The 26,391-nt window shown below is 42.7% G+C and overlaps 2 protein-coding genes across 10 annotated transcripts in view; both read right to left on the reverse strand.

Annotated features, from left to right (window-relative positions):
• The window catches only part of LOC137984642 (uncharacterized), a 27,099-nt gene extending 816 nt beyond the window's left edge, over nucleotides 1-26,283 (reverse strand). The window contains exons 1-10 of one of the 9 annotated variants that reach the window (XM_068831854.1): nucleotides 26,016-26,283; nucleotides 21,844-21,926; nucleotides 19,818-19,843; nucleotides 19,259-19,372; nucleotides 18,537-18,611; nucleotides 15,952-17,179; nucleotides 14,647-14,763; nucleotides 14,455-14,535; nucleotides 12,376-12,441; nucleotides 241-4,382 (exon numbers count right to left, since the gene is read on the reverse strand). In XM_068831854.1, the coding sequence (XP_068687955.1) occupies nucleotides 280-4,382; nucleotides 12,376-12,441; nucleotides 14,455-14,535; nucleotides 14,647-14,763; nucleotides 15,952-17,179; nucleotides 18,537-18,548 (5,607 nt within the window). In that variant the 5' untranslated portion in view covers nucleotides 18,549-18,611; nucleotides 19,259-19,372; nucleotides 19,818-19,843; nucleotides 21,844-21,926; nucleotides 26,016-26,283 and the 3' untranslated portion in view covers nucleotides 241-279. Of the gene's footprint in view, nucleotides 1-240; nucleotides 4,383-12,375; nucleotides 12,442-14,454; nucleotides 14,536-14,646; nucleotides 14,764-15,951; nucleotides 17,180-18,536; nucleotides 18,612-19,258; nucleotides 19,373-19,782; nucleotides 19,872-21,843; nucleotides 21,927-26,015 lie in introns of all 9 variants that reach the window. The other 8 variants (XM_068831852.1, XM_068831856.1, XM_068831855.1 and 5 more) reach the window with 8 other exon arrangements.
• LOC137984643 (uncharacterized) overlaps nucleotides 1-26,391 on the reverse strand; it is a 71,697-nt gene that overhangs the window by 1,032 nt on the left and 44,274 nt on the right. The gene's annotated exons all lie outside the window — the stretch shown is intronic.

Raw genomic sequence — 26,391 nt, forward strand, 5'->3', positions numbered from 1 at the left:
ATGGGAATGAAGTTCACCATTACAAAAACCAGGACATCTTCCAGAACAAAAGAGAAGAAATTTGATGGCGCTTCCCTCTTTTGTCTTCGAATCAGATGATCCGAAAGTGAGACAATTTTCTCCTCGTAAGCGACAATTTGCGATCCTTAGCTAGGAAATTGCAAAATCGCGACAAAAAACAACCGAGTGACTGACTGGACAACTTATACTCTACTTTAAGAGAATCCGGTAGGTGGGTACCTGCAGTGTTCCAAAGCAACCGCTTTTACGTTCCAACTTTCATTCTCTGGAGCTTTTTTCCACACTATAGAAGGTGACAGTTACTTCTAAGAGCGAAAGTGATGGAGACGTTACCACATATCTGCTGAAGTCGTATCTACGGCGGCCATTTGTAATTTGTGAATCGTTAACTTTCAATCTCAGTGTCTTAAGTGATTGACTTTTCACTGCTTCCTCCAAAAGACCATATAAAATGTCTTCACCTGGTTTGCCGCACAAGTTGAGTGTCAAATTAAACGTAGTTAAAGACTTAAATTGAAAAAAAAACCCTTCGAAGCAACTACGAGGACGTATATTGCCGTAGTTATTAATTGTCAGAGAGAAATCATTTAGTGAGTTGTTTTCCCAGCTCTTGTCAACTTCCCAGTAAAGCGTTAATTCGCCAAAGTTGTTAATTGTCAAAGTGAGACTCTTCAGAGATTTCTTACGTGCCAATTCTTCACCTGTACTGCCTGGACCGCCTGTCCACGAATCCCATACAATTGAGTCGCTGTTAACTGTTAGTAAGAGATTCTCCACTGATGTGCTACGTGCCCAATCAATGCCCAGTTCACCTACAACTTCGTTAGCGTTGTTTTCCATTACCACAGTGAGATTTTTCAGTGATGTGTTGCGTTCCAAACCACTGCCGAGGCTTTCTCTCCATTTACCGCTCTTCTCCTTGTAGTAGTGAATTGCTAGGGTAAGATTCTTCAGTGATGTGTTGCGTGCCAAACCATCTCCCGAGGGAAGTGCCCATGAATAGCTCATGTCGTCGTCGTCGTTGTCGTATGTCAAACGGAGATCATTCAGTGTGGTGTTGCTTGCCAAGACGTGATCAAGACCATCTTCTGGTTCACGACTGAGGGATGTATAATTGATATTTAGCGGAGTGGGAGCAATGAATGAGGTATTGCTTGCTGCTCCAACATCCACGCCGTTGCCCAAATCACTGTTCTTGAGAGTTTCCTTTCTTGACAAATCCAATAAATTACCATTGCACCCTTCAGCGTCATCGTCGTCGTCGTCGCCATCGTCGTCGTCTTCGCCGTCGTCGTCATCGTCGTCGTCGTCTTCGCCGTCGTCGTCTTCGCCGTCGTCGTCTTCGTCATCGTCATCGTCCTTGTCTTCGTCGTCGTCTTTTCCGGTATTTTTGGCTTCCTTAAAGAGCGCAATCAGAGATTTAAGGTCGTGAATAGAGACAAATTCGTCATCACGCGATTCTTCTGGCGGAGCATGAACGTTTGGTTCACGACTGAAGTTGGAATTGCTTGCTACTCCAGCGTGCACGCCGTTGCCCAAATCACTGTTTTTAAGAATTTCCTTTCCTGGCAAAACATTGCACTCTTCAGCCTCGTCGTCGCTCTCAATACTGATTTTAGCGCTGAGATTATGTTTCCTGGTATTTTTGGCTTCCTTAAAGAGCGCAATGAGAGAATCAAGGTTGTCAATAGAAACAAATTCGTTGTCACGCGATTCTCCTGGAGGAGCAGGAACGTCACGCACATTAGGGGTAACTGCTGGATTCTTGTCTAATTTAAGTTCCTCGAAAAGATTTTTCTCCTCTTTGGTTAACTGTTCCCAAGTGTTGATGGTTAAGGAGGACTGTGTATTTCGTTCCTCAACCCATCTTGCGGTGGAGTTAAGAATGTCATCGGTTAACTTTCCGTGGATGTCTAATGTCAGGTGAGACACATGCTTGCGCGATAAGCCTTCAAATAAGGCTTCTGCACCATCACCACCCAACTCTCCCCAGACATTTAGAGTAACATTTTGTCGTACACGTGAGCCACCCATAATCCCGAAAGGACGAAAATGTGCCACCTGACTGGCTGTCACTTTGCTGAAGGTATTAGGGTGGATTGTAATTAAAGCGGGTGTTTTCTGTCCGAATCGTGAATGCAGATTGTTCCCAACAGCCTGCCAATTATCAGGAACCTCTCCACGAAGAGAAACAATCAACTTAGTACGGGAATTATTTCCTACGATACCTCGCTCTATTAACTTAGCACCATGAAGACTCAGCTTTCCACTGACACACAAATCAACGACCTTAACTGCCATTTCACCTGTAAAGCCTCTTGCTAGGACCACAGCAAGCGAGTCTTTCATATCTCCGTAGATAAATAAAGAGATACAGGCCAAAAATTTGTTAAATAAGAGATTCTCTAAAGCTTGTAAAGCACTTGGACTTAATGAACCATGAATTCTGACACCGACAGTCGACAGTGGTGTATCCGCACATAATCCAGCGTCAAGAGCCTTGGCCCAGCCATCGTCACTCTCATCGAACAAAGCAAATGTCAATTTCTCTAAGGTTTTGTTTGTTCTTAGGTATTCACCAACAATTTCCCACTCAACTGCAGAAGGTAGCGTCAATTCGGACAAAGATGTGAAATTGGAAATTTCTTCAAAAAACTGAGGTTCCCTGAAAATGTACTTGTCTGCAAGGAAGTAAAGAGATGTTACATTTGGAAGAGAAGCAAGCTCCGTAAAAACGGTAAAATCCCAAGACGTCTTTATTTTAAGGTGAACTTCAGCTGGTTTAGGAACCTCGGGAATTCCTGTGCAGATACTTAGAAGTCTAACTAAGTCGCCACCAACATAATGGCTGAATTCATCGGGATCTATAAATAACTGTAGGACCCGTGGAAAAGGTAAGAATGAAAACAGAGTGTAAGCCATTTGTTCAGGCTTCCCACTTTCACTAAAGCTCTCAAGAAAGAAACGCGTTTCTTCTGCATCACATTGGAGCCAGTCCCAGTTACTCTTTAGCTTCTCACCAATCTGTGTGAATAGAATAATTGCCTCCTTGCGCAGTATTCCACACACAAATAAAAACACTTGCGGAAATTTTATGACCAACCGACTAAAGCTTAAGCGCTTAAATACTTTAAACTGGTTTCTTCGCAACTTATGCGCAATATAGAACGCAGCCATGTACTCTTGGAACGACTTGTGAAGAAAGAAGTATTCATGATTTGGTTTCAATCTCTTCAAACTTTCTTCTTTGAATACAAGGCTGAGATAACGAACTACTAATTTGTCATCACTTCTTTCAAGCTTTGTTAATTCATCTTCCCGAAAACTATGACGATCATTCAGCAAGCATTCCCAAGCCAGCTCTCCAAGAACAAGGATATTTGCTTCAAATTGCTTTTCCAAATCGCTGTCCTCTTCACAAGCCTTCACACTGTTCTTCTCACAATATCTTCTCAACAGACACCGGACAATGATTTGATAGAGATCAGTACGGGAAGACGGCAGTTTTCCTTCATGATCTTCATAAACAACGCAAAGGAGAAGTAAATTTAGAGGATTTTTTTGCAGGGCATGCAAGAAAGTGTTTTCTTTTGTTTCCTCAATGAGCCTCTCTCCCTTGGATGGATCAATATTCTTAAAATGCTTCCTGATGTACTCAAAAGAATCTTGTTCAGTGAATCCTTCAATCTGAACACAAATATCAAATGCAAATTGTTTCCTGGCTTCAATTCCTTTTTCTTGTCGAGTTGTGGTTAACACATAGCAAAACAGTAAAATACTCCGTTTGAGAAGTTTGCTCACATGATGCTGTGATTTCTCAGGGAGCTCATCCAATCCGTCCAAAATGATAAGAATTCTTTTCTGGTTAACAAGGTCCGTGATGAAGTTCAGGAGACCTTCCTTGGTCTTTACCGCGATGTCGTCGGGTAGCAGCTGTTCACTAATGGCTTCCATTATGTCTCCGTCCAAGTCTCTGCATTTGAGCAACAACACAAGTTCGAAGATAGGGAAGGTAGAAGGCATTGACTCATTCGCCCAGTCATAAGCAAGTTTAAGACAAAGGGTGGTTTTGCCGATTCCCGGACTTCCCTCTGCTAAGGCCATGGAAACGTCGCCTTCACAACTGAAAATGTTACCCAAATCTATTTCCAAGCTTGCAGGGTGAACAATCCTTTTCGGTCTTGAGACAATTTTTAGTCTAGTGTAGACTTCATCCAGATGTAACTTCATGGCTTTGCTCCAAAGAAGCGGACTGAACTCAGCTCGCCTTTTGTAGTCTTGTGTGAGCAATTTCCTGACGACCGCAGTGTCAGCAATGGCGGCTGGAAATAACGCATAACAGGAGCCCTTCAGATGGGCACCTGCAAAAAAGTAGTACAGAATTAAACTATTGTTTTGTTGGAGGTTAATGAATGTAACCTCAAGACAGACTTTAATATAAACCGTCACTAAAACACATGCCAACATTTAACTAGACTGCCAGCAGTCCCTTCTTAGTCAGTCGATTCGCCAGCTTTAGTCACGCAAAAACGAGCTCTGTAACTATCCACACCGTTTTTGTTCCTGGAATGTGAACACACAATTTCCAAGCCAAGTGACTTGTGGCAATTGCAAAATCATTACAGTAACGGGAAATAATATTTTTAGACAACGTTCTGGTAGCTGTCGTCGTCGTCTTGCTTAATTAAGGCTGGTTTTCAGTAGGGACGGAGTCCTAAGAGTGCTTATGACCTAGTAAAAATCAAAGATCGGAGTGGTAAGCGGGAGTCATAAGTCCGACGGAATCCGAGTGAAAACTAGATTGTCTGAGTCGGAAGCAGAAGCCGAAGAACCCTCCAATCACAATGCTTTTCCGCTTCTGCTTCCGACTCCGAAAGTGCAGTTTTCACTGGATCGTAAGCGACGGAGTCATAAGCGGAATCGGTATTCTGCTTGCCACTCCGACAATTTCATTTTCACTAGATCGTATCGCTCTGCCCTTATGATTACGACTCTGACTCCGTCACTAGTGAAAACCGGCCTTTAAGCTCCCTAATGTTTTAGTTAGTGGAGAGAAACCCCTTTTTGTAAGGTGGATTCTTCTGTCAACGCCTATTGGGGAAGCCACAAAGGTTGCTAGCGAAACTAAATATTATTAACGCCTGCGTCGCCAGTGGAGGGTAGGTGCCCAGGAAGCCTGGGGGCTGAAACCGAAGTCACATCCCCAAGGCGCTAGAACACCCGACTGGCCTGCCCAACCCGCAACCAAGTCACGAGCCCCCCGCGCCAGGCCCCCCTAAGGCACCCGTCACACTTAAGCCAGATAGCTCAGTGGAAACAAAAATAAATAAATAAAGAAAGAAAGAAAATACAAAAAAAAAAGAACACACACACAAAAAAAAGAACAACACACAAAAAAAAAGAACACAAAAAAAAAAAAGAACACAAAAAAAAAAGGAATACAAAAAAAAAGAGCAGCACACACAAAAAAAAAAGAAAAAAAAGAGGGGGGGATAGGGAGGGAACGCCGAGAATCACTAAACTCCTGATCCGACTCACAACGCCACGCCAACAGAGCAACAAACACGCTGCAAGCACATTGGACAACAACGCATGCACTAAGCAGGAATACCGCTGAACCATGTCGGCCCCAGGGCTCCCACAACCTAAAGAGTGCTGCAAACGCTACAAAAACGCATAAAAAACGCTAACAAACGCCTGCAAGGCGCTACTGACCGGACTAGCTCCCGGTCGTGAACCATGTAACTATAACAAACGCTACAGAACGCACCAAAACGCTGAACAACGCTACCAGACGGCCAAGACATTAACAACCGCCTGCAAAACACTACTGACCAGACTAGCTCCTAGTCGTTAACTATGTTAAATTCCATTTAACTATATTTAACGCCTGCGTCGCCAGTGGAGGGTAGGTGCCCAGGAAGCCAGGGGGCTGAAACCGAAGTCACATCCCCAAGGCGCTAGAACACCCGACTGGCCTGCCCAACCCGCAACCAAGCCACGAGCCCCCCGCGCCATGCCGAAGGGATCTCCGGGTAGGAAGGACCCGGAGCAAGGGGGCTCGGGGCAACTAGGCCTAAGCCCCCGATAGCCCAAACCTGAGGCACCCACCCCCGCTGGTAACCAGAGTAAACCACTACCTGTTACGCCACCAACTGGTAGGAAACACGGACAATGGAACTAACTGGGGTTCTGATATAGATCTGGTATGCCTCGCTCGACCAACGCCCCAAGGTTTTGATCAGGTGATCCGGAACACCACGTGCCGCTGCAGTTGTCGCCGCCCCAATCCGGAAACTATGGCCGGAGTAGGAGCCGGAGTACCCAGCCCCATGGAGGATAGACTGCAAAAAGGATGATAGCTTCTGCCGGGTAAGAGGACGACCATCACTAAACAAGAACAGGGGCCCTGGAGCAGACCCACGCAGAGACAAGTAAGTGCCCAACGCTGTTATGGGGCACACAGAGCCCGAGCCACGCCCCAAGTAGATATCACAACCCACACGGAAGGGGTCTGTCTTGGAACACTTGATACGGACTTTGAAACAAGAGGGATTCACCAAGGAGTCCGCTTGCAGGTCGCTAACAGTCATATGGGTGTGAGGATCGAATGCCGAGTTGACCGTGAATTCGCCCGCACGCAAAAACCCAAAAAATGCCAAGCAGTAGTAGACAGGTCCAAAGAGCACTGAATGACCTTCAGATGATCAACTGTGATAGGTAGGCGCCTGGGTGACACTGGACCTTGAACTCGCTTAATGCCCCTTAGCAGATGCTGCAAACGAAGACAGTTGACTAGCGGATCGGGAAGGCCATGGTCAATGTGAAGGGAGCGCACTGCTGATAGATAGACCTTGATGGAGGAATGGTTCAGGTTGTCGGCCAGGAAGGAAGCAAAGCGCATGAGAGTCTCCTCAGTGGCTGGGGGGATGGAGCCATCCTGGTTTGCACGACCATCCTGGCGGCAAAAGTCTGTAAATCGACGTTGGGCGGAACGGTACACTCGTCGGGTGGAAGGGGCAAGACCTTGGGTAAATAAGAACTGACACTTCTGAGTCAAGGCATCTGAAGCGCTGCCAGAAGGGAGGCAGGAATAGGAGACGGGGTTGGGTCGGCCTGTGGCTCCAGGCGTCTGAACCGCTGAAATTGGAATCGAGAGAGTGCATCAGCAACTGGATTAGCTTTGCCTCGAACAGATGAAGCTGTAAATGAGAAGGAATGATGGATGGCCAGCATAGTCAAATAACGCAGCAACACCATTAGGTTTTTGTCCCGCGAGGTGCCAGACTTAAGTACAGCCACCACAGACTCATTGTCACAAAAGAACTCGACCCGCCGAGATACCCACTGACTACCCCACAGAGAGGCTGCTACCACAATTGGGAAGAGCTTCTTGTACGCTATAGATGAGGAACTTTGCGCAGCTGACCAGGCACCAGCAAACCAGTGGGATTTAAAAATAGCTCCATAGCCCAAAGAGCCAGCTGCATCCGATGAGACCTGGAAGTCCAGGAGAGGTGCCCATGTGGGCATGCAGAAAAAACTGAGGCCATCCCAAGTTTGGAACAGTTCCCGCCACCAGGTTAAATCCCGCCGAAATTCCTGGTTAAGCCTAATGGGGTGATCATCACGGCGAAAGGCACAAAGCAAGTCGATCATCCGGCGAAGGAATGTCCTACCCCGTGGGGCGACCTTGCAGGCGTGATGGAGATGGCCAATCAGGGACTCCAGCTCGCGACGTTTACAAAAACGTTTTGCCGACCACTCATCTAACAGTGAAACAATCCTATCTCTCTTGTCAGTCGGAAGGCGAGCATGAAGGTTCTCGGAGTCCAGTTCAATCCCAAGGATTGTAAGACGAGTCGCGGGCCCCTCCAACTTATCTGGATGAAGGGGAAGGCCAAGTTTTGTACACAGATGAACGCAGGTTTGAAGGTTGTTGTGGCACACAGGGGACGCCGGTGGGCCCAAAGTGAGGAAATCGTCCAGGTAATGACGGAGAAATGTAACCCCATAATTGTGAACCAGGATCCATTCAACCAGGTCTGCAATGGCGGTGAAAATAAATGGGGCTGAACGCAGCCCAAAAGGGAGCACCAAATCCACAAAATATTGCCCACGCCACTTCATGCCAAGAAGGGGGCGATCGTCCGGGTGGATAGCCACATTCCGATATGCACTGGCCACGTCGAACTTGGCCATTAACGTTCCTCGACCCAGAGACATTATGCCATCAATGAAAGCATCCACTGACACATACTGAATTGTAAATGGGGGCTTAGGGATGCCGTCATTGACACTTTGCCCCGCTGGGGATGATAGGTCTAAAATGAGACGCCACTTCCCAGGCTGATTATTTTTGGGGATCACCCCGAAACGACTTATGTGCAATGACGGAAGTGGGGGCACTGGAAAAGGACCTGCCACCCTGCCAGAAGAGACTTCAGCTTGCAAGTAGGAGTCAATCACTGATGGGTGCTCAGCAGAGCTACGCATGTTTGAAGATGCAGATTTGAGGGACACCAAGGATGGGTCAAAGCCTATCCGAAATCCATCCCGTATGCCAGAAGTCACAAATGCCACAGCTGACTTGTTGGGATGGAGGCATAATTCGGCTTGAAATTGATCCAACTGTAATGGTGTGACCTGAGACACCGGAGATAACAGGGCAAAAGAGACAACTGCAACGCTGGGCTTAACAGGAACAGAAACGGGAACTGAGACTGGAACTGAAACTGGAACAGGACAAAACAACTTTGCCAGCTGAGGCAATCCATTTGGCTGGCTAGGCAACACAATCACATCACTAAAACTATGTACAAACGCAACACTGGGCGTACCTAGCCCCTCAGTACTGTCCCCTTCTCCCTCCAGGGGAGGGGGAGCGGGAACGGGAACGAAATCCAGCTGAGCGGGGAAAGGGGCAGTTAGCTTTGGTATGCCCTCCCTCGCAATTGCTGCAGTTGTGGCGGAACTTGCACCTCCCAAAAGGCCACCGACATTTCCCTTCATTCCAGGAATGGCAGAATGGTGTGCGTCGGTGGGAGTCTGGGCTGTCTGAGGAAGACTGAGGAAACCCGGAACGGGAAGACGGCCTTGGTTGCAGTGAGGACGATGCTGGCAAACGCAAATGAAAACTATACAGATCCAAATTCATTTTGGACCAATCCGTAAGGCCAGAGGCAGCAGCATCCCTTCTGAAGGCCAGATCGTATTCAAGCCAAGCCAGACCCGGATATTGGCGGGCTGTTTGAATAATGAGCAGCTTATATCTGGTCAAGTCTAACCAACGCAGGGGGTGAGAGGCACACAGGACCAGCTGGAAAATCGTGAAGGCCTCAGTCCAAGTCAGAATATCCTTGATTTCAACCTGCCCGCGTTTTGCGTTGGACACCAGGAGTTTACCCTCCAGGAAGGTCTGTGGTTCCTGATCCCCAGCTCGGAGATTGACTGTAAGTAGATCCGCTAACTCCACGAACTGGCCCTCGATGATCTTCTTGGCCAATTTCGCCGGGACTGGTGCATGACCAGGACCAACAATGAAAGCCTTCTCAGACGCAGGCACTGAGCCAGAGTTACCAAAACTTGGCAGGCTGCCGGATACACTGGGACTCGCGGATGGAGAGGTGATGGGGGCCACGAAGCGGGCCGAGCTTGAGTCAGTGATGGCCGACACAGGAGAGAGGGTAGGAATGAAGGCAGGCAAAGTAAACGTACCTGATGATGCCCCAAAAGCCATAGATGAGACATTGACATCACAAGAAACAGCAGTCGATCCGGAGGAGCTAGATGGAGTGACGCCAACAGAAGTGCCAGGGACGGAGGGGGGTAATGGCGAGGGGGCGCTCCCTTGAATTGAAGAGATGATAGTCGGAAGGGTGCTTCCAAGCGCGCGAACAACAGCCTCGGCGATCGAATCGACGGCCAAAGGCGCCACAGGGCCAGAGGGAGCCGTAGAAACCACCATCGGCGCGGGGGACAAGAGAGGTATGTCCTCCGAACGAAGTCCAGCGGACAAGCTATTGTTGGTTGAACGAGGTGGGTTCGGCATGATGTATGATCGAACACCAACCAGCGACGAGCAAGTTAGAGGCGACCACGAAAAACAAGTGAAAAACAAACCAACAAGCACGACAGAGAGCGAGAAAAAACTACGGGCGATGAAGGACGAAATCCTTTGGCCACGCTAACGTATCGGCGAGCACACTATGGTCCAGGGACGAAAGATCGACGAGTGAATGAAAGACAAACCAACAAACGCGACAGCCGCCGAAGAAAAGTCCCGGTCGATGACTGACGAAATCCTTAGATTTTATTCCTTGTTGACCACAACTGGGAACCGCTACACTAAGCCCGCCAAAATAAACGCCACGCTAACGTATCGGAGCACACGATGGTCCAAGGCACGAAGAGAGCGATGAGCGAGTAAAGACAAACCAACAAACACGACAGAGGGCGGGGAAACCACGGTCGATGACAGAAGAAGTCCTTGTGTTTTTGTTTTTTTTTTTTTTGTAGTTGTTGTTTTAGCCTTTGTTGACCACAACTGGGAACCGCTACACTAAGCCCGCCAAAGAAACGCCACGCTATCTGAGCGGACTATCGGAACAGGTACAAGAGAAGGTAAGACGAACCACAACACGGCGGTGAAGACGAGATGGAGACGGTCGAGGATCGAAGAACTTCTATTTCGACCTGGACAGCGACCGAGATAGCCAACGAAGCGAGAAGAAGAACGCCGAGTTACTGTTATCCAGTAACTGGATGCGTACGAACGGTGTTAAAGTCAAAATAGAAAATGGATGGTTCATTGTTGTATGCTCACGTTGTCGTCAAAACCTAAAATTTGGTGATTTCACGCCGTTGTTTTGTGGAGTACGTCAGAGAAATGCACGAAAATTCGTGTTGCACGTGCAGCTCGATTATGTTTCCTTTTTTAACCAATAATATTCTTTCTTCGTGGCATTGCCGTAACTGTAGCCGTCGTCTTGCTTAAACTCCATAGTTCTGTTTGGGCATAGGCGACGAAAACGTCACCTCAAAAATATAACGCAGCTATTACAACGGCTCTCGGAATTGGTTCAGAAAAAAATGAACACAAAGAACGATAGAAAAGAAACAATGGACCCTAACTCTAAAAACAATAGACTTGCGCCCTAAAGGGATCCAATGAAATTAGAGGTTGTAAAGATCTGCGTCCTATCTCGAAAATTTGGTGACTTCACGTTGTTGTTTTGTAGAGTACGGCAAAGAAATGCACGGAAATTCATGCCGCACGTAAATATTCCCACACACGAACGTATGTGGCGTTACTATAGTGTTTATTTTGGTCTTCATTTCTGGTAGCGCTAAAAAAGGCGGAGTAAGTTTGTCAAATTATTTGCCAGCTTGTACGTTTCGTTTCCCATTTCAGACCACGTGATGTTCTCAAGGGAATTCTCCTTTTGTGTTTTCATAAGTTATTCGTACATAAGCATGTGCATAGGACGACAATTGAAAAAAACTGTCTTGAAGAGTAACATCGCTTAGTCTGAAATGGCAAAACAAATCGTACAAGCTAAAGAAGTCAATTAGATTATAACGGAAATGCTGAACAAGTCGGCTACAGAAACGCCTGCAGTCTCTTCTTCTCGCACTTTCCTCTCGATTGCGGGACTTAAAAGGGACTAAGAAAAAAAGGTGTTCCAAAAGTTTTTAAAATATATTTGGAAAAACTTGTCTTCAGACAACCACACTTACATTGCTAACTATAGTTTCTCCATTAGAGATGATTAGTTTAGAAATCTGGGAGACACTACTGTCCTACATGCGAACTGTTCACTTCCGCTTGCCGTCCGAGTCTGGAAACGTGGCGTGCTTAAGGACGGTGCCTACTAATTCAAAGGTATGTTTGCCCCGATTTATGATTATGCAGAAAAGGTAGATCTTAACAAGTCTTATTGAAATCCAACGAGAAAATTGGGAGTAACCACGCATTTTTCAAAGATAATTCATGAACAATATTTGTATAAAGCTCTAAAATACAAAGCAATATATGGTGTTCACTCTCAAATTGAAGGTTAATTATTTCTAAAGAATGCATGGTTACCCCCAATTTTCTTTTTGGATACCAAGGGTACTTACGAAGATCTACTTTCTCTGCATAGTTTTAAACCGCGCAAAAATATCCCTGCATTAGTAAGCATCACGATAGGAAATCCGAGTATCTGGAGTTGCCCAGAACGTATGCGCAATAACAATAGTAGGCACCGTCCTTAATTAAGCTCCATAGTATTTACTTTGCGAGAGACCTTGATCTTTAAAATCACGCATTTTCTATAAAGTCACTGTGAAAAACGAAACATGAAGCCTTACCTTCACAGATGTGAAGAGAGGCTGTTTTCTCCAGGTTTTCTGCAGCTTGTCTTTCTGCTACGCCAACTTCGAAGAACACAATTACAGTTACACAAGATATATGCACCACACTTATAACAGGGGCGGGCTCCTTTTTTTCTTCTATTTACCTGCTTTTTATTGTATTTATATTTTTGCTGGAACAGCTACTGTTTACCTGACGTGAACATTTATTCATGCTTATCACATACGGGGCAAAATTACTGAATTCTGATTGGCTGAGACGGAAGGGTTATTTTCTTAATCACGTGGGCACTTTTGGTAATCAAAAGGGAATGATTACTTGATCCTGGTTACAAGCAGATTCTTCTTCCAGATTCTGACTCTGATTTAACTGCCTTTTTCCACATGTAAAATACATTTTAATTAAATTAAGCTATATTTCTGTTGACAGCATCGATTTATTGAATGGAACTTCAACCGCATGAAATAAGTTGATCGTCATTTGTCGTGGCATTGAACAGACTTTCCTCGATGATTTTGCCCTTTATGTGATAACCATGTAATCGCAATGTGCCCTTGTGCAATTAAGGATTAATTTCACTTGTATTTTCATCATGATATAACAACACTTGACATACCATTACCTTTTCCCACTTGATTGCCTATTATTCTATCATTTATTGACAAAAAATAAGCGCTATAAAGATATCTCTATACACAGTTCTGGCTTGCGTATCTACAGTAGTTGCCAAGTGACTGTTTGTCATTGATGAAGCCTCAGAAGCAGGATGGATCTCTGTCATAAGAGTAACACGTATGTGTACTGTACAGTTATTTTCTTTCGGGAGATTTTTCACATCGTATTCAAATTTAGATGCTTTTGTCTGAATTAGAATTACCACCTCTTGGTGATGCAACCTTCGATTGCGCACACTATGGTAACAATAATAGATGCATATCATGATGAAGTGTAATACGATCGTCGGGTATGTGTGGATATAATCGACCTTCGTTGGTGACTTTCGGTTCCGTTTTTGTCACTTCAAATTACGGTGGAATAATGGAGGTTTGCTTTGAAAATTTAAGAAATCATATTAAAACCGAAAACAGATCAATTTTTTCTTTATATTCCCTGAATATCTTTAAAAAGCATTGACTTGCAATGGACATCGCCGCGCAATTACGATAATCAATACAATGTGGAGTACATGTAATCGGAGTTCCTAAAAAAAGGACACAAACAAAGAGGAAAGAAAAACACTACCCATCGACAAGTCACTTCTGAAAATAGTTTTTCACGTTCATTCAACGTCATGGATACCACTTGTCCAGGACGTTAAATATGAATGAGACGTGAAAGACGACTATGCGGTTTGCCGTTCAGCCAAACTCTTAAATTCAGTAGCAGCCGAACAGTTTCCTTGAAACACTACAGCACCGAAAAACCAAACTCCACGCTCCTCTTAGCAGTTGCTGCTGATAGAACGAAACTTCCACCGAAAGTAATTTACTTACGACCGAAGAAAAAGAAGAGATGAAAGAAACGATTGATTCCGACAGCGAAGAAAATGAGCTACAGGGCAACCTGTCCGGAATTAGGGCACCGAATTTGACTGACTCTTTCCGCAATTACTGTGACAAGGAAACTAAAGAGCTTCAAGCGATGAAACTTCACACCCTACCTACCACCGGTGGAAGATACACTGTGGCTAAATTTTAGCTCCTTAGTGTTGTTTTGCGGTGAGATATTACAGTTTTGCAAAAAGTGTCCGGAAACAGGGCAACTAACTGTATAAGTTGATATCCCACATAGCAAGATTACAAAACAAGCAGCTCCTTTGTATGCCACCAAAAAGCTAAAAGTTCACAAGCGAATAACCTTTTCGTTTCTTAGTGTTTTGTTGAGCTCCTATGCAATTGTGTGCAAATTTAGCAATGGACCGAGAAAGACAAATTTTTAGTTTCGGTTAAAAGATGGATAACCCTTTTTTACTCTGATATTAATCTACGCTAAGCTTGTCTTATTGCCCGTGAAACACGGAAAGATAAAATATTTTGATCAACCCATTCCCTAATGAACTCGATAGGAGGCCTTACCTCTGCAGGTGTCTGTATCATGCCTTTGTTTCTTTGATGGTGGGGTGTCACTTGGATGTAACGGTCTTTTTCCATTTTTATCTAAGGAACCCAGAGTTAAAATGTGATCAGTGTCAATTAAGCAACTTCCTTTACAAGAGAATCTACACACACAGTGACCATATAGATTAGCAATGAACAATAAGACTTCACCTGTGCAATCAATCCCAGCTCGAGTGGGTTCAACATAAGCTTCAGATACCACAGTACTAAGCAAGTATCTCCTTGTCAATGATGAGTCTCGTCCACTTTCCGTTGCATGAGTACTTCCTACCAGACAAATCATCGACAGCATCTTAGTCCGTCATGTACTGTACAAACAATTGCTTAAAAAGATTTGTGCTCAATTAGAATTAACTCTTTCTGAGAGTTGATTGGACTAAATCGCTAAATCGCCAATAGAGCCAAATTAGTTACATAGCACACTCATGCCTGCTCCACATGCATGGATGCAAATAAAGCGTTATGAAATGCAGAAAAAGGGGCTGAATGCAACTCCACATGCAAATGACTGGCACCATCCCTTGTGGAAGAACTGAGTGATCGTCGCACTTAGAGCTGTGGACAATTTAAGCAATATTATCGCTTTATAGACATCGGAAAATACATTCATTTCATTCATTGAGTCCTTAACGAGAACAAATAAGCCCAACAAACTGACCTGCTACTAACTGCAAGGCTTCATAGCTCAGTTGGTAGAGCATTACACCAGCATCGTAGTCAGCTCAGTCAGATCCTGAAAGTGTGTTTGCTCAAATCCTGACTAGCAAAATTTTGAGCTTTGACTTTTACCCAAAGGGCGTTTACTTCGAGTGCAAGTTTTATATTTCACGGTCTGCCATTACTCACATTAAAAACTGACCGATTGGACCTGAAAGGGTTTGTTCCAGGGAAAAGTGATGTCATTCACTCACTAGATTAAAGCTTCAGCGTGTGAATGCAGCTTATCATAATTCAAATTATATGCAACAAGTGATTTTAAAAGTCAAAAGCCCAAAACTCTCGTGCTGCATATTAATTCTGCAGCGTACACACACATTCCATTTTTAAACAAGTGAGCCTTTCATGTCATTTTCTCCTCGATTCAGCTCTTTAAAGATCTTGAAGTTAGTAATGGCAGACCATTAAATAGGATAATTCCAGTTAAAATAAACAGATGTCTCTTTGAAATCAAGGCTGAAGACTTTGGTCGCTTAGTGTTTAGTTAACATAGTTTTGAAATCCAAAGAAAAACAATTGATTTTTTGGTCACAGGGGCACTTTAAATTGTCCAGCTAAGAGTGAGGATCACTCAGTTCTCTCATTCATCTGTAACCTGCATTTCAAATAATTATACATTCCTTTCATTATCATTCCTTGTGTTTTAAACTGAATGAATGAATTTGCCTTAAGGACCACCCATGTTCACTTACAGCCTTACCAAGATGAACCAAGCAACATGTCATTATTTTCAATTACCAAAAATGCTATCAGACATCCTTTTCACCAGTTCATCACACTGTTCCTTCCAACAGTACTTCTTTGCATATTGTGCGCGAAGATCCGCTGTCTCTTCTAGCCGAACATCCCTGCTTTTTTTACGGACACTTTTAATTGCCTTGGCCCATTCAGCAGGATCTTCAGAATTTACTACACAGCTTGAACCATGTGGCACCTTCTGCAGAGCATCTCCAAAACCAGAATTCCCACTAACAAGGATAGGAAGACCTGCGGACAATGCTTCAAGCGCGGCCAAACCAAAACCTTCAGTTCTTGATGGCATTAAACAAAGATCTGCCTCACAAAACAATTTGCCTAGATCCTCTCTGCTTTCCTTAAAGGAGCGGACTGTCAGTTGTCTTGGTGCAATGCCATGTTGACACAACTTCTCTGCTACTTTCTCCTCTTTTCCAAGTGGTGCCCCGGCAAAGATCAGTTTGTAAGATTCTTCATTTAACTCAGAAATGGCTTTGGCTGCGATGTCATATCCCTTTAACTCAAAATCTTCATTGTCACTGCGCCCAAAAACCAAAACACGAAATGTCATTCTTTCTTCAGCTGCTTGCTCTACCCGAGAAAATTCAGACAAAATGCTGGGTGTGAGTACAAATACAGACTGATCCCTCTGGCAGTGACGGAGATAGCAAGAGTACTCATCAGCCAACTTGGGACCAACTGCTACAACTTGGTCTGCCAATTCACACAATTGTACCTCTGCTCTGTGCTTCTTCTCCGATTTTGAAATTGCATTTGCATATCCTTTGAACATTCCTAGCTCTTCAGGGGCTGTATGCACAACCTGAACCCACTTGCATGGTAGTTGCTTCTGAATGAGCTGCACTTGTTGTCCAAGTATTAGCCCATGTCCAATCACATAATCCATCTCGTGGTTTTCTGGTGCAGAAGATAGCCATTCAATGGGTTCATATCCAATCAGCTCTTTCGCTTTTATGAGCTTAACATTGTTTTCCCCTGCAATCCTTACATCTTCGTCACTGCACTGAGGAAGGTACATATTGACTTCCACATTCTGATGTTTTGCCAACTGAATGGCAAGCTCTCCGTTGATTGTTGACAAGCCTCCTTTTGTAGATTTCCATTCACTGCTCAGGAAAGTAACCTTAAGTTTCCTACTTGGTGTTTGGCCTGAGATGCTTTCCTGGGCTTCCTGTGATGCAGAAAATGAGGTGCTGGGAAAGGAGGGATCCTGTAATAAACACAAGATAAAAATAACTTAACTACATAATTCATTAACAGTCCCTTTTTACCTCAGAGATTTTCTTAACTGATTTTCATTAACTCAGTTGATAAGACCATCAGATTTCTGTGCAGTGTACTCAACCATGGATGAAGCACCACTTTTTTAAAGAACAAACACCATTAGCATTGGGGTCAAATTCGGGTTACACCCTTGATCATTTCCAAGGTGGCTAAGTTTAGGTTTATGTTGAAGCCCCTTGTTTATTCCAGGCGTAGGAGATGGGGCTGAGGGGTAAGGGGTGAGTGGTGGGGGTAGGGGGTGTGATTAGGTCTGGGTTAGAGTTAGGGTTGGGGTTACCCCCGCACTCATTCTGTGTGGAAGGTTTGAGAGAACATCGTCCACGAGTCTTAAATGCTTTTGATGAGGGCTACAATGCTGGTCAACAAGAGTCAGACAGACAGACAGACATACATAAATACCGTAATTGACCACTCCCCATAGGGGCTTTTCAAGGCCAATGAAACACAATTATGACAGAACAGAACATTCAACAACAACTGCTAAGAATCCCAACTGGCCAGAGGCAAACCAGTTGGCTATTTACAAGTACAGCTGAGAAGTTGAATCAGGGACTACCAGCAACAAATTCAACGAGTGGTCAGAGCGGGTCTTGAACCCGGGATCCCCAGATCTCAAGGCAAGCGCCCTGACCACTGGGCCGCACATTTGTAACAGAAGGTACATGTACATCAATTATTAATGTCCAAGATTGGAAAACATGTAGCCCTTCTGCTTTTCCCCTCCAGAGTTGACTTCAGAGGCTGGACATTACTGTGAGTTACTGTAAAGACAGGTTAACATGAAGAAATATAAAATTAATGACAGTGTAAAGTGCTGATGGGACAAGAGGACATGGGACAGCAGCTGTTAGTTTTGAATGGTGAGAATTTAGAACGTGTCAAAGTTTGATATATTGGTATCAGTAGCAGTAGTAGAAGTTGTACCGCACATGTACATGTAGGAGTACGAGTAGGAGAAGTACAGATGTAGCAGCAGTAGTAAGTAGTAGTAGGAGTGGAAATGGTAGTGTTAGTAGTATATTTTGCAGAGGATACGCACTGACTGAGAAAGTTGTTTGCATTAATAAAATGGATGACTGACCATTTAGAAGCAGAATGCTTGACCTACATGTATAATATGAAGGTTGACTAAGTAAACTGCACTTATCAACACCATGCTTGCTTCATTTTCATCCAGCGCAAGAAATAAATATATGAATATTTATGTTGGTGGCCCAGCTGCACTGAAACCATAGCACAAGCACTCTACATTTATATTTTTTAAAGCAACTTCCAGTAATTACCCAGGATGACATTACTGAAATCTTGAGAAGCCTTTACACACAATCTTCAGGATCATCTTTGCACCAATCCATAATCTGTGGATAAGAATAATGAAAACAATAAATTTTTAGCGAATTTCACACGAGTTCATACTTATTTGTTCTTCAATATCATTAATAATGCAGGAGTATTTTACTACTTTATTGGATGTCAGAAATCAATCAGTCATATGCACAGCCAGTATAGGGAGATCTCTGTGGAAAGCCAGATCAAATGCAGAAACAGCAAGAGGCTACAGGTAGCCTACATGTACAAGTACACTTTCTTCGAAGGATGTTTAATTAACTGATTTCCTTCAAAGTTCACAATATTTCAGTGTCTTTTTTACAAATGTACATGTATGTTACATTATCTTGCTCAATATCCAGTTCAATCCTGTAATCCTAAGTCCAAAGTCCGTGACTCAACCATAGGGTTAAGTGCAATTGTACATGTAGAAAAGTTGTTTACATTTAAAACGTTGTTAATCAGGCATTGATTCCAATAAAAACTAGTAAACGGTTGCTTTACGAGCTCCTACAGTGGTATTTAAAAATATTTAATACTTTTTCTTAACAATACCGAGAGAATATTAGCCTGGTGAGATGTGTTACTGATACACAAGATAACTAGATATTGCATGCAGCGAAAACACAAAAACCCATTTCCAGTCACACACTCAATTCTTTAAATAAATATTTACCCCCTAGTCTGTCACGTAACATTTTGTGGTCTAGTGGTCAATGAGCGCCTCTGAATGAGGAGATACCAAGTTCAAGTACTTTCTCTGAAAAGTCTCTCTACCATGAGAAGTCCCCTGAACAAAAGAAAACGCATTCAAAGAAAGTAATAATATTGTAACGTCCCCAAGAATAACAAAATCAAGAAAAATAATGTAATAATTTATTACAGTAGAGGTAATTTTTCTGACCTCTTTTTAGATATCCTTTGGCATTGATGGAGAAACAAGTCTGAGTCAAAGCCGGGATTTGGGTGTTCAATTGTTTGCACATTTTTCACCTACACAGTTTTCTATACATGAGCATTCTCTTTCACAAATGATGTACTACTTATGAAAATTTTTGTCCTTGAGACGAAGTAAACATTATTAATTTTACCCAGCTGTTGACTATCAAAAGAACTTCCCTAATTTCCAATTCTCTAGAGCTGCATTATTATTATTATTATTATTATTATTATTATTATTATTATTATTATTATTGCTACCTTGCAAAGGGGGGAAAAACTTTAAGGACACTTGCCTCCAAATCCAGCCACAGGACCATTTCTGTCAATTCAACAATTTGCCAGACATTCTTTAGGTATAAAACATGAAATGAATATAGACCATACAGGGGACATGGAGGGTGTTACATGTATTCCATATTCACACCTACAGATAAAGTGCCCTGGGCAATTGACGAGTAAAATCATCTGGCATTAGACAGAGTAAACTCTATAAAAGGTTAATTTTTCTGAAGTAACTATTGATCCCTTCATGTTTTTTTGATGAGTCCAAATACAAAAATAATGCAAATTTTAAAAAACACATCCAGCTTCAAAGGAGAACACATACAGGTTTGGACAATTCATTTGATTAGATTTTTTGAAACCAGAAGAATGTGAGCATGAAATTCAACAACAAGACTTTTTCTATTTTGAAAACGTTGAACCTACAAGTCTGAAGAGGTTGATCAAAATTATAGTTTGACATCTGATCAGCAAAGAAAGACTAAAACAAGGAAGTCTGTTACGCCACAAAATGTAACAAGTAAGGCAAAATGTAACAACTCTTGACGCAAAATGTAACATTAAGTTACCCAAATTGTGACAACTTTCGACGCGAAATGTAACAAGTTCTTTAAAGCCAATTGTAACAATCTTTTAAAGCAAAATGTAACCAACTTCTTTAACGCGAAATGTAACAACGCAAAGTGTAACAATTCTTTGGATCAAGTTTTACCAGTAAAGCATAGGCTGCACCTCTATGAGCTGACAGTGTGCAAGTGGCTATTATTGTTGCAGGTAAAAATGATCTGTTCTCAGGTTGAATCCGTTTTTACCTACACTGTAGGATAAATTTGTGATGCCCATTTTACCTACATGTAGGTTGAATTATGGACTCAACCTAGCTTAAACCCCCCTCTAAAAAGGATTGAAGACACTTATACCTTCCCTCCTCAAGCTCTGTCTTACGTAAAACGCAACTGTAAACGCGCCTTCAATTACGACAAATCTCAGACTGGGTCCAGAAATTTCAAGCCTGTATAATTTGGGTCAGCCATATATTTATTAGAAAAAACATATCTTTGCATCCCGAAACCAGGCACCAAGCATCTCGTCCCGGTTTCACGTAAACAGGTGCAAAAACTTCATAACGGTACAAGTTCATACAAGTCTGAGTTTGTCTGGGTCTCATGCAAATACCCCCTAAGTTGCAGGTGACATAAATTACATTGTTGACTGTCACAAAGGGGGATCACAGGCACCCCAGGACACCCCATCCTCCCCGGCTACACCCCTGAACTAAACATTTGTTATCAAGGCCACATAACCAAATTATTGTTTGAATTGGCTCGCGTGTGCACATTTTCCCGCGCTGTGTCGGCTATGTGTAATTACTTCGAGTTTTGATTGGTTTACTGGATAGTCTCTGTCCTTTTTGATTGGCCAAAGTAATTACTTTGGTTTTGGTTTTATGACACTCAATTGAAACTTGCTCTACTCATTACACGTACACCAATTGATTACCCCGTTTCACGTTTTCTGATCGAGAACGCCGCAATCCACCTCGTTTCATTTTCCTTTTTGACATCTCGAAAATAACTACATTAATTTTAAACTTTTTGAAAAAGGCCACGGTACATGTGGGAATTTCCCAGGAGATTTGGTGCTCTAACCGGGAGACTGGGAGATTTGATGAAAAACTTGGAGACTCGCGGGAAAACCAGGAGAGTTGGCAGGTATGTGAGTGATTGTAAGATTCATTTTTCTTTTATTCAGAAGGAGCTGCTGGGCTACAGGGGGTGTGTGTTCGATCTTTTTAGGGGGGAGGGGGGAGAGTGCGCAGGTTATTGTGGGGTGGGGTTGGGGGTCCAGATGAAAAAAAATCTCTAGATTTTAGATCTCTGGAGGTTGGCATCTCTGCATCTAACTCTAGAGTACATGCAGTAGCTTCATGGGTTAAATGTTTTTGATAACTAAAGTAACAATTAACCTACCAGGGCAAATACATGTTGTCTTTGTTGTCTACCATGTAACCAGTTCAGAAATCAGACAAAAACTTACTCAATTCATAGCTTGTCGAATGCATCCCCAATATCTTGCACAGAAACCAGGCAGACTTTTCAAGAGCAAAAAATCCATTGAACCTATGAAAATGAGTAAATCTAAATTAATTTCCAGTAACACATATAATGCCTGTGATCTAAGATCTTTAGGGACCTTGTATCCAATAATACACTGTATGTACACGCATGAAATATGCAGGTCTTTTTGTAATCAAGTGCCCCATGGCACAGAACCAAAGGGTTTTATCAACATGTACCTGTATAAATTCCTTTGATTCTTGCCACTTTCTAACGTAACTGATGTCTGACGCTCTCTCTCTTTCTCTCTCTCTCTCTGTGAAATCCAAAGTCCTGATAGGTGCAACCTAATATCACAGGAAGCCCTGTCACCGCTGGCTGGGCACAGACTATGAGGTAACAGTCCATAAGCATAAGAGTTCCTTAGACCTCATTTAGAGGAGTGGAGGGGTAAGCAAATAAGAGTTGGCTTTTTCATGCAGAACAAAGAGTAAAGATTGGTCTTTTCTTAAAAATACACTATTTTAAAGTTATGGATGAGTGACCTGGCCTATGAATGGCAGCAAGGATGGCAGTGACCTTTTTTTGATACAAACCCCTATATATTCTTTTTATGCGAATGAATACTAGTTAGGATCAGAAAAAACATGACTTAGAGTACAAATACACTGCAGCAGTTTGTGCCCTAAATATATTTCATAATTGTATCTTGTCAGTGGGTCATCAGGAATGTCATAGGTTTTTATACCCAGTTCTGAGGTAAAAACATTAAATTAATTTTACCATGACCGTGCCCCTTTAAGTTACAGTGTACATCTTGTTGACTAGGGATAATTATAGCCTGCGTAGCTGGCCATATTGTTGGTGCAAGAGGCAAATTAACGAGCGGCAAAGCCACGCGGAGAACAGGCCCATTCTCTATGTGGCCAGCCTACTTCCAGCTATGTTGGCTGGCTACTGGGGACACTACTTGGTTTGCTGACCACCCACCCCACCTTGTATTGAATACCCTTTTTCTTGCATTCTTTCTTTGATTTCGTTCGTTTAGTGTACCAATGAAGATCAGATATAATTGTTTTAAAACTTCTTTTATTCTTTTGCTTGCATGGTCACCATGGGTAGCTTGCTCTTGCTAACTTGGAATTTTTTCTCTTGATGTAATATTTCATAAACGAGTGAGAGTGTTTTACCGAGGTTTCCAAACACGAGAAAATTTTTGTTTTCGATAAGCACAGAACGCAAAAATCACATAAGCATGTGATTTTTGCTTTCTTTTGTTTAATCAGTGCACAGTTTGTGATGATGTCCATGTTTTTCACAACTGAAGCTTGTTTATTTCAAGTAGCCACAATTTGCATTCAGTGGCGTCCAGCTAGTTCCGAAACATGGACGAGCAAGCCAAAATTCTGTATACTTGACCCGGAAAGCATGTTCAAAGAATATGATGTGCACTGTGTGCAAAGTCTCGAAGAGAAGTTGGAGGACTTGGATACTCTTTCCCTAAATTATTGGCTCACAAAATTCGTCCCGGACGTTGCTAATAAGAATGGTGGTCGGTATCCGCCTCGTTCCTCGTATGGAATTGTTTGTGGCTTAAAGCAGCACTTGGAGGACGGAAATGGAGGGAATGCTTTGAAGCCTTTAGACAGCAGTGATAAAAGGTAAGTTTGGAGAAGTTATATTTTAATCCAGTGTGCTTTATGTGATACAGAAACTTAGAATGTTTACGAAATTTATGATCTACTACTTTTGAGGTTTGCTATTTTTTGTCCATGCTTAGACGCAGAAATGAAAGACGCCACGCACGAAGGTGTTTCTCTTGAAACCAAGAAGGAGAAAAAGGAGGCAGTTACGGACGAAGAGGAAGAATTGTTTTGGAGTAAAGGACTGTTAGGCTGTGGAAAAGCTAAGTCTCTTTTAAATACTGTTTATTATTACAATGGAAAAATTTTTGGATTGAGGGGAAGCGAGCACAGGAAACTGAGTTTAAAGAATTTTGAGTTAGGTCCAAACTTTATTAAATTTGAGGAGAATTTGTGCAAAACCTTTCATGGGGGCTTGACTGATCTGAAATATGTTCCAAAGAGAATCAAACATATTTGTCACTATGTTGGGGAAAAACACAATCCTTGTTTGTTAGAAGTATATCGAATGCATATTGGTTTCGTAGAGTGTAAAGCCAAGGAAAGTGATTGTTTTTACTTGAGGGCAGCTAAACATAAGTTTTCCTTTGAGAAAAGCCCAGTAGGAATTAACACGCTAAATGCAATCCTACCAAATATGTGCAAGGAGGCTGGAATTAATTGGAAAAAGGCTCATTCTTTGCGAATTGCCTGTGCCACTAAGTTATTTCATTCAGGCGTTGAAGAAAAACTCATTCGTGAAAGGACCGGTCATAGGTCAAATGCGTTGTCAACCTACGAGAAACCTAGTTTAGAGCAAAGTGCTAAAGTGTCGAATCTACCTGGACCTTGTACATCCAGCAGTGTAACAGAAGCTAGTGGTAGCGGTAGTACAGTTTCTGAACCTTTAGAAATTTATTGTAAACAGTGCGTGCGGAATGTTTAATTCAGGAACGTTTTTGAATTGCACTGTAAACGTAAATGTAAACAGCAAACAATAGAAGTAATAAAGTTTTGTTGAAGTTGTGTATTGCTTTTTCTAATTGATTTCCAATCACATGTGTTTGGATATCCAAACACGCTGTTTTTTACCGCAGTATCAAGGTGCATCCATGTGACCTAAATGCGGTCACACAATTGGTTTATCACTTGATGATTTATTAATGAGTTTGAGAATATTAAATCTTATCCAATCTGTGCTCAATTTCATCGATCAACATTATATGGATGAAATGAAAGCAACAAGACAATATCGCTCATGGTAACTCTTAGGTTGCGGGTCAGGTTGTTGAAAATTGAAGAAAATTAATTACATTGCTGAAGTTTAAATTTATCTTACAAATCTGACATGACAACCGTTAGGTAGAAATCTCTACCCTTCACCCTTTACTCTTGATCCATCACATCCCCTTTACCCGTGACCCTTTACCTGACCCTTACCTGTTACCCTTAACCCCTTGCTGTTACCCTTTACCCGTGGAAAAGGTCTGCCGGAAATCAAAATTGCGGACAATCATCTGCTGTAGTTGATTCCAGTCTCCTACTCTGCTAAATTCAATGGCGGCTGCGATTTTTCTGACCTTTTTGCTTTGTTTGTTAGTCCTTTGAGCAATCATCCGGCATTCTGGGATGTATTAAAATTTTGAAAATGCATTTTATGGATATTTTTTGCTTGAAAAGGCAGTTTCTGTGTTGACACGATCCCTGGCACCGTTCACCATGAAGAGCATCTTGACGACCATTTCACATCCATAAGATGCAAAGAAAATTTGCCAATCTTTATAATCTCCATAATATCAATGAAATTAATTGCCAACAAGTCAACCAAGCAAAGAGTGACTGAATTTTAGACGCTTTACACCGTGGTTGATTCGTGATCATTTGAATGTAATGGCCGCACAAAAACCTGGATCATATGGCCCGTACGGCCTCGTGCATGCTTTCATTGTTAAACTGTTGGGAAAATTCCCAGTTGAGGGCACGAGCAGGAACATGTACTGCCCTGTGCTGAAAACACGTACTGCCCTGTGTAATGCAATTTTAGAGGATTTGGTTGCTTTTAAACATATTTGGATAACTGTTCCTTTGTTAATTCGTTGACACTCAGCGGTGGCTATTACTACAATACTCGTCAACAATCTTGAAACACTTGTGTCTGTTTCCCCTTCTCCAATGTTGATTTGGGTATCACAGTGGTCTCAGTGCTTCAAAACACGCGTGGCTCAACATTGGGGAGGGAGAAGGCACATTTCAGTTGGGAAAACAGTGTCAAGTAGAAATCTCAGGATTTTTCCAGAAAATTCGAGAGAAACGGTGTCTGTTTCAACGATTTGTGACGAGTATTGTAGTTCAGAAATTCCATAACATGTCATTTGCATGTGCGAGTGTCGCGTAAATTACATGCACGATTCATCCCCGTGCAATTTTATTTAGTCGCATGAATTTGCTACAGCACATCACATTCTTTTAAGGACGTCAAACCGAAGGGGGCATTCTGTAAGTAATTCTGGGATGTGAAAATCAGTCTTACCTTCTTGCATACTAATGATTCAAACGACCTTGTAAATTGTCACGCGAAGTTTACCTTGGAAGGCCGAGGGGGAAGCTATCGCCGGGGAGGCCTTGAGCGCCAATGAATACTGTACGTAACTCCGAGTCTACATTATCCGAAGAGTTCGTTTCTTAGTACGATGATAACTCAACTTATAATTAAAGGACGGCAAATTGAGGCGATCAGTGTCAAAATCAGAGTGCAGAGCAATTGCAAAGACCAACGTAAATGCAAACACAGTGATGGGAGTAGCAGTCACGTGTTATATGAAAGTCACGTGGTCATGATTGCGACATCTGGAAGGTACTACGTGGTGTAAGCACGCACAAACCATCCCGAGCGCCTTCTTATCACA

The sequence above is a fragment of the Montipora foliosa genome, chromosome 14 (assembly GCF_036669935.1).
Source record: "Montipora foliosa isolate CH-2021 chromosome 14, ASM3666993v2, whole genome shotgun sequence".
NCBI classification, from domain to species: Eukaryota; Metazoa; Cnidaria; class Anthozoa; order Scleractinia; family Acroporidae; genus Montipora; species Montipora foliosa.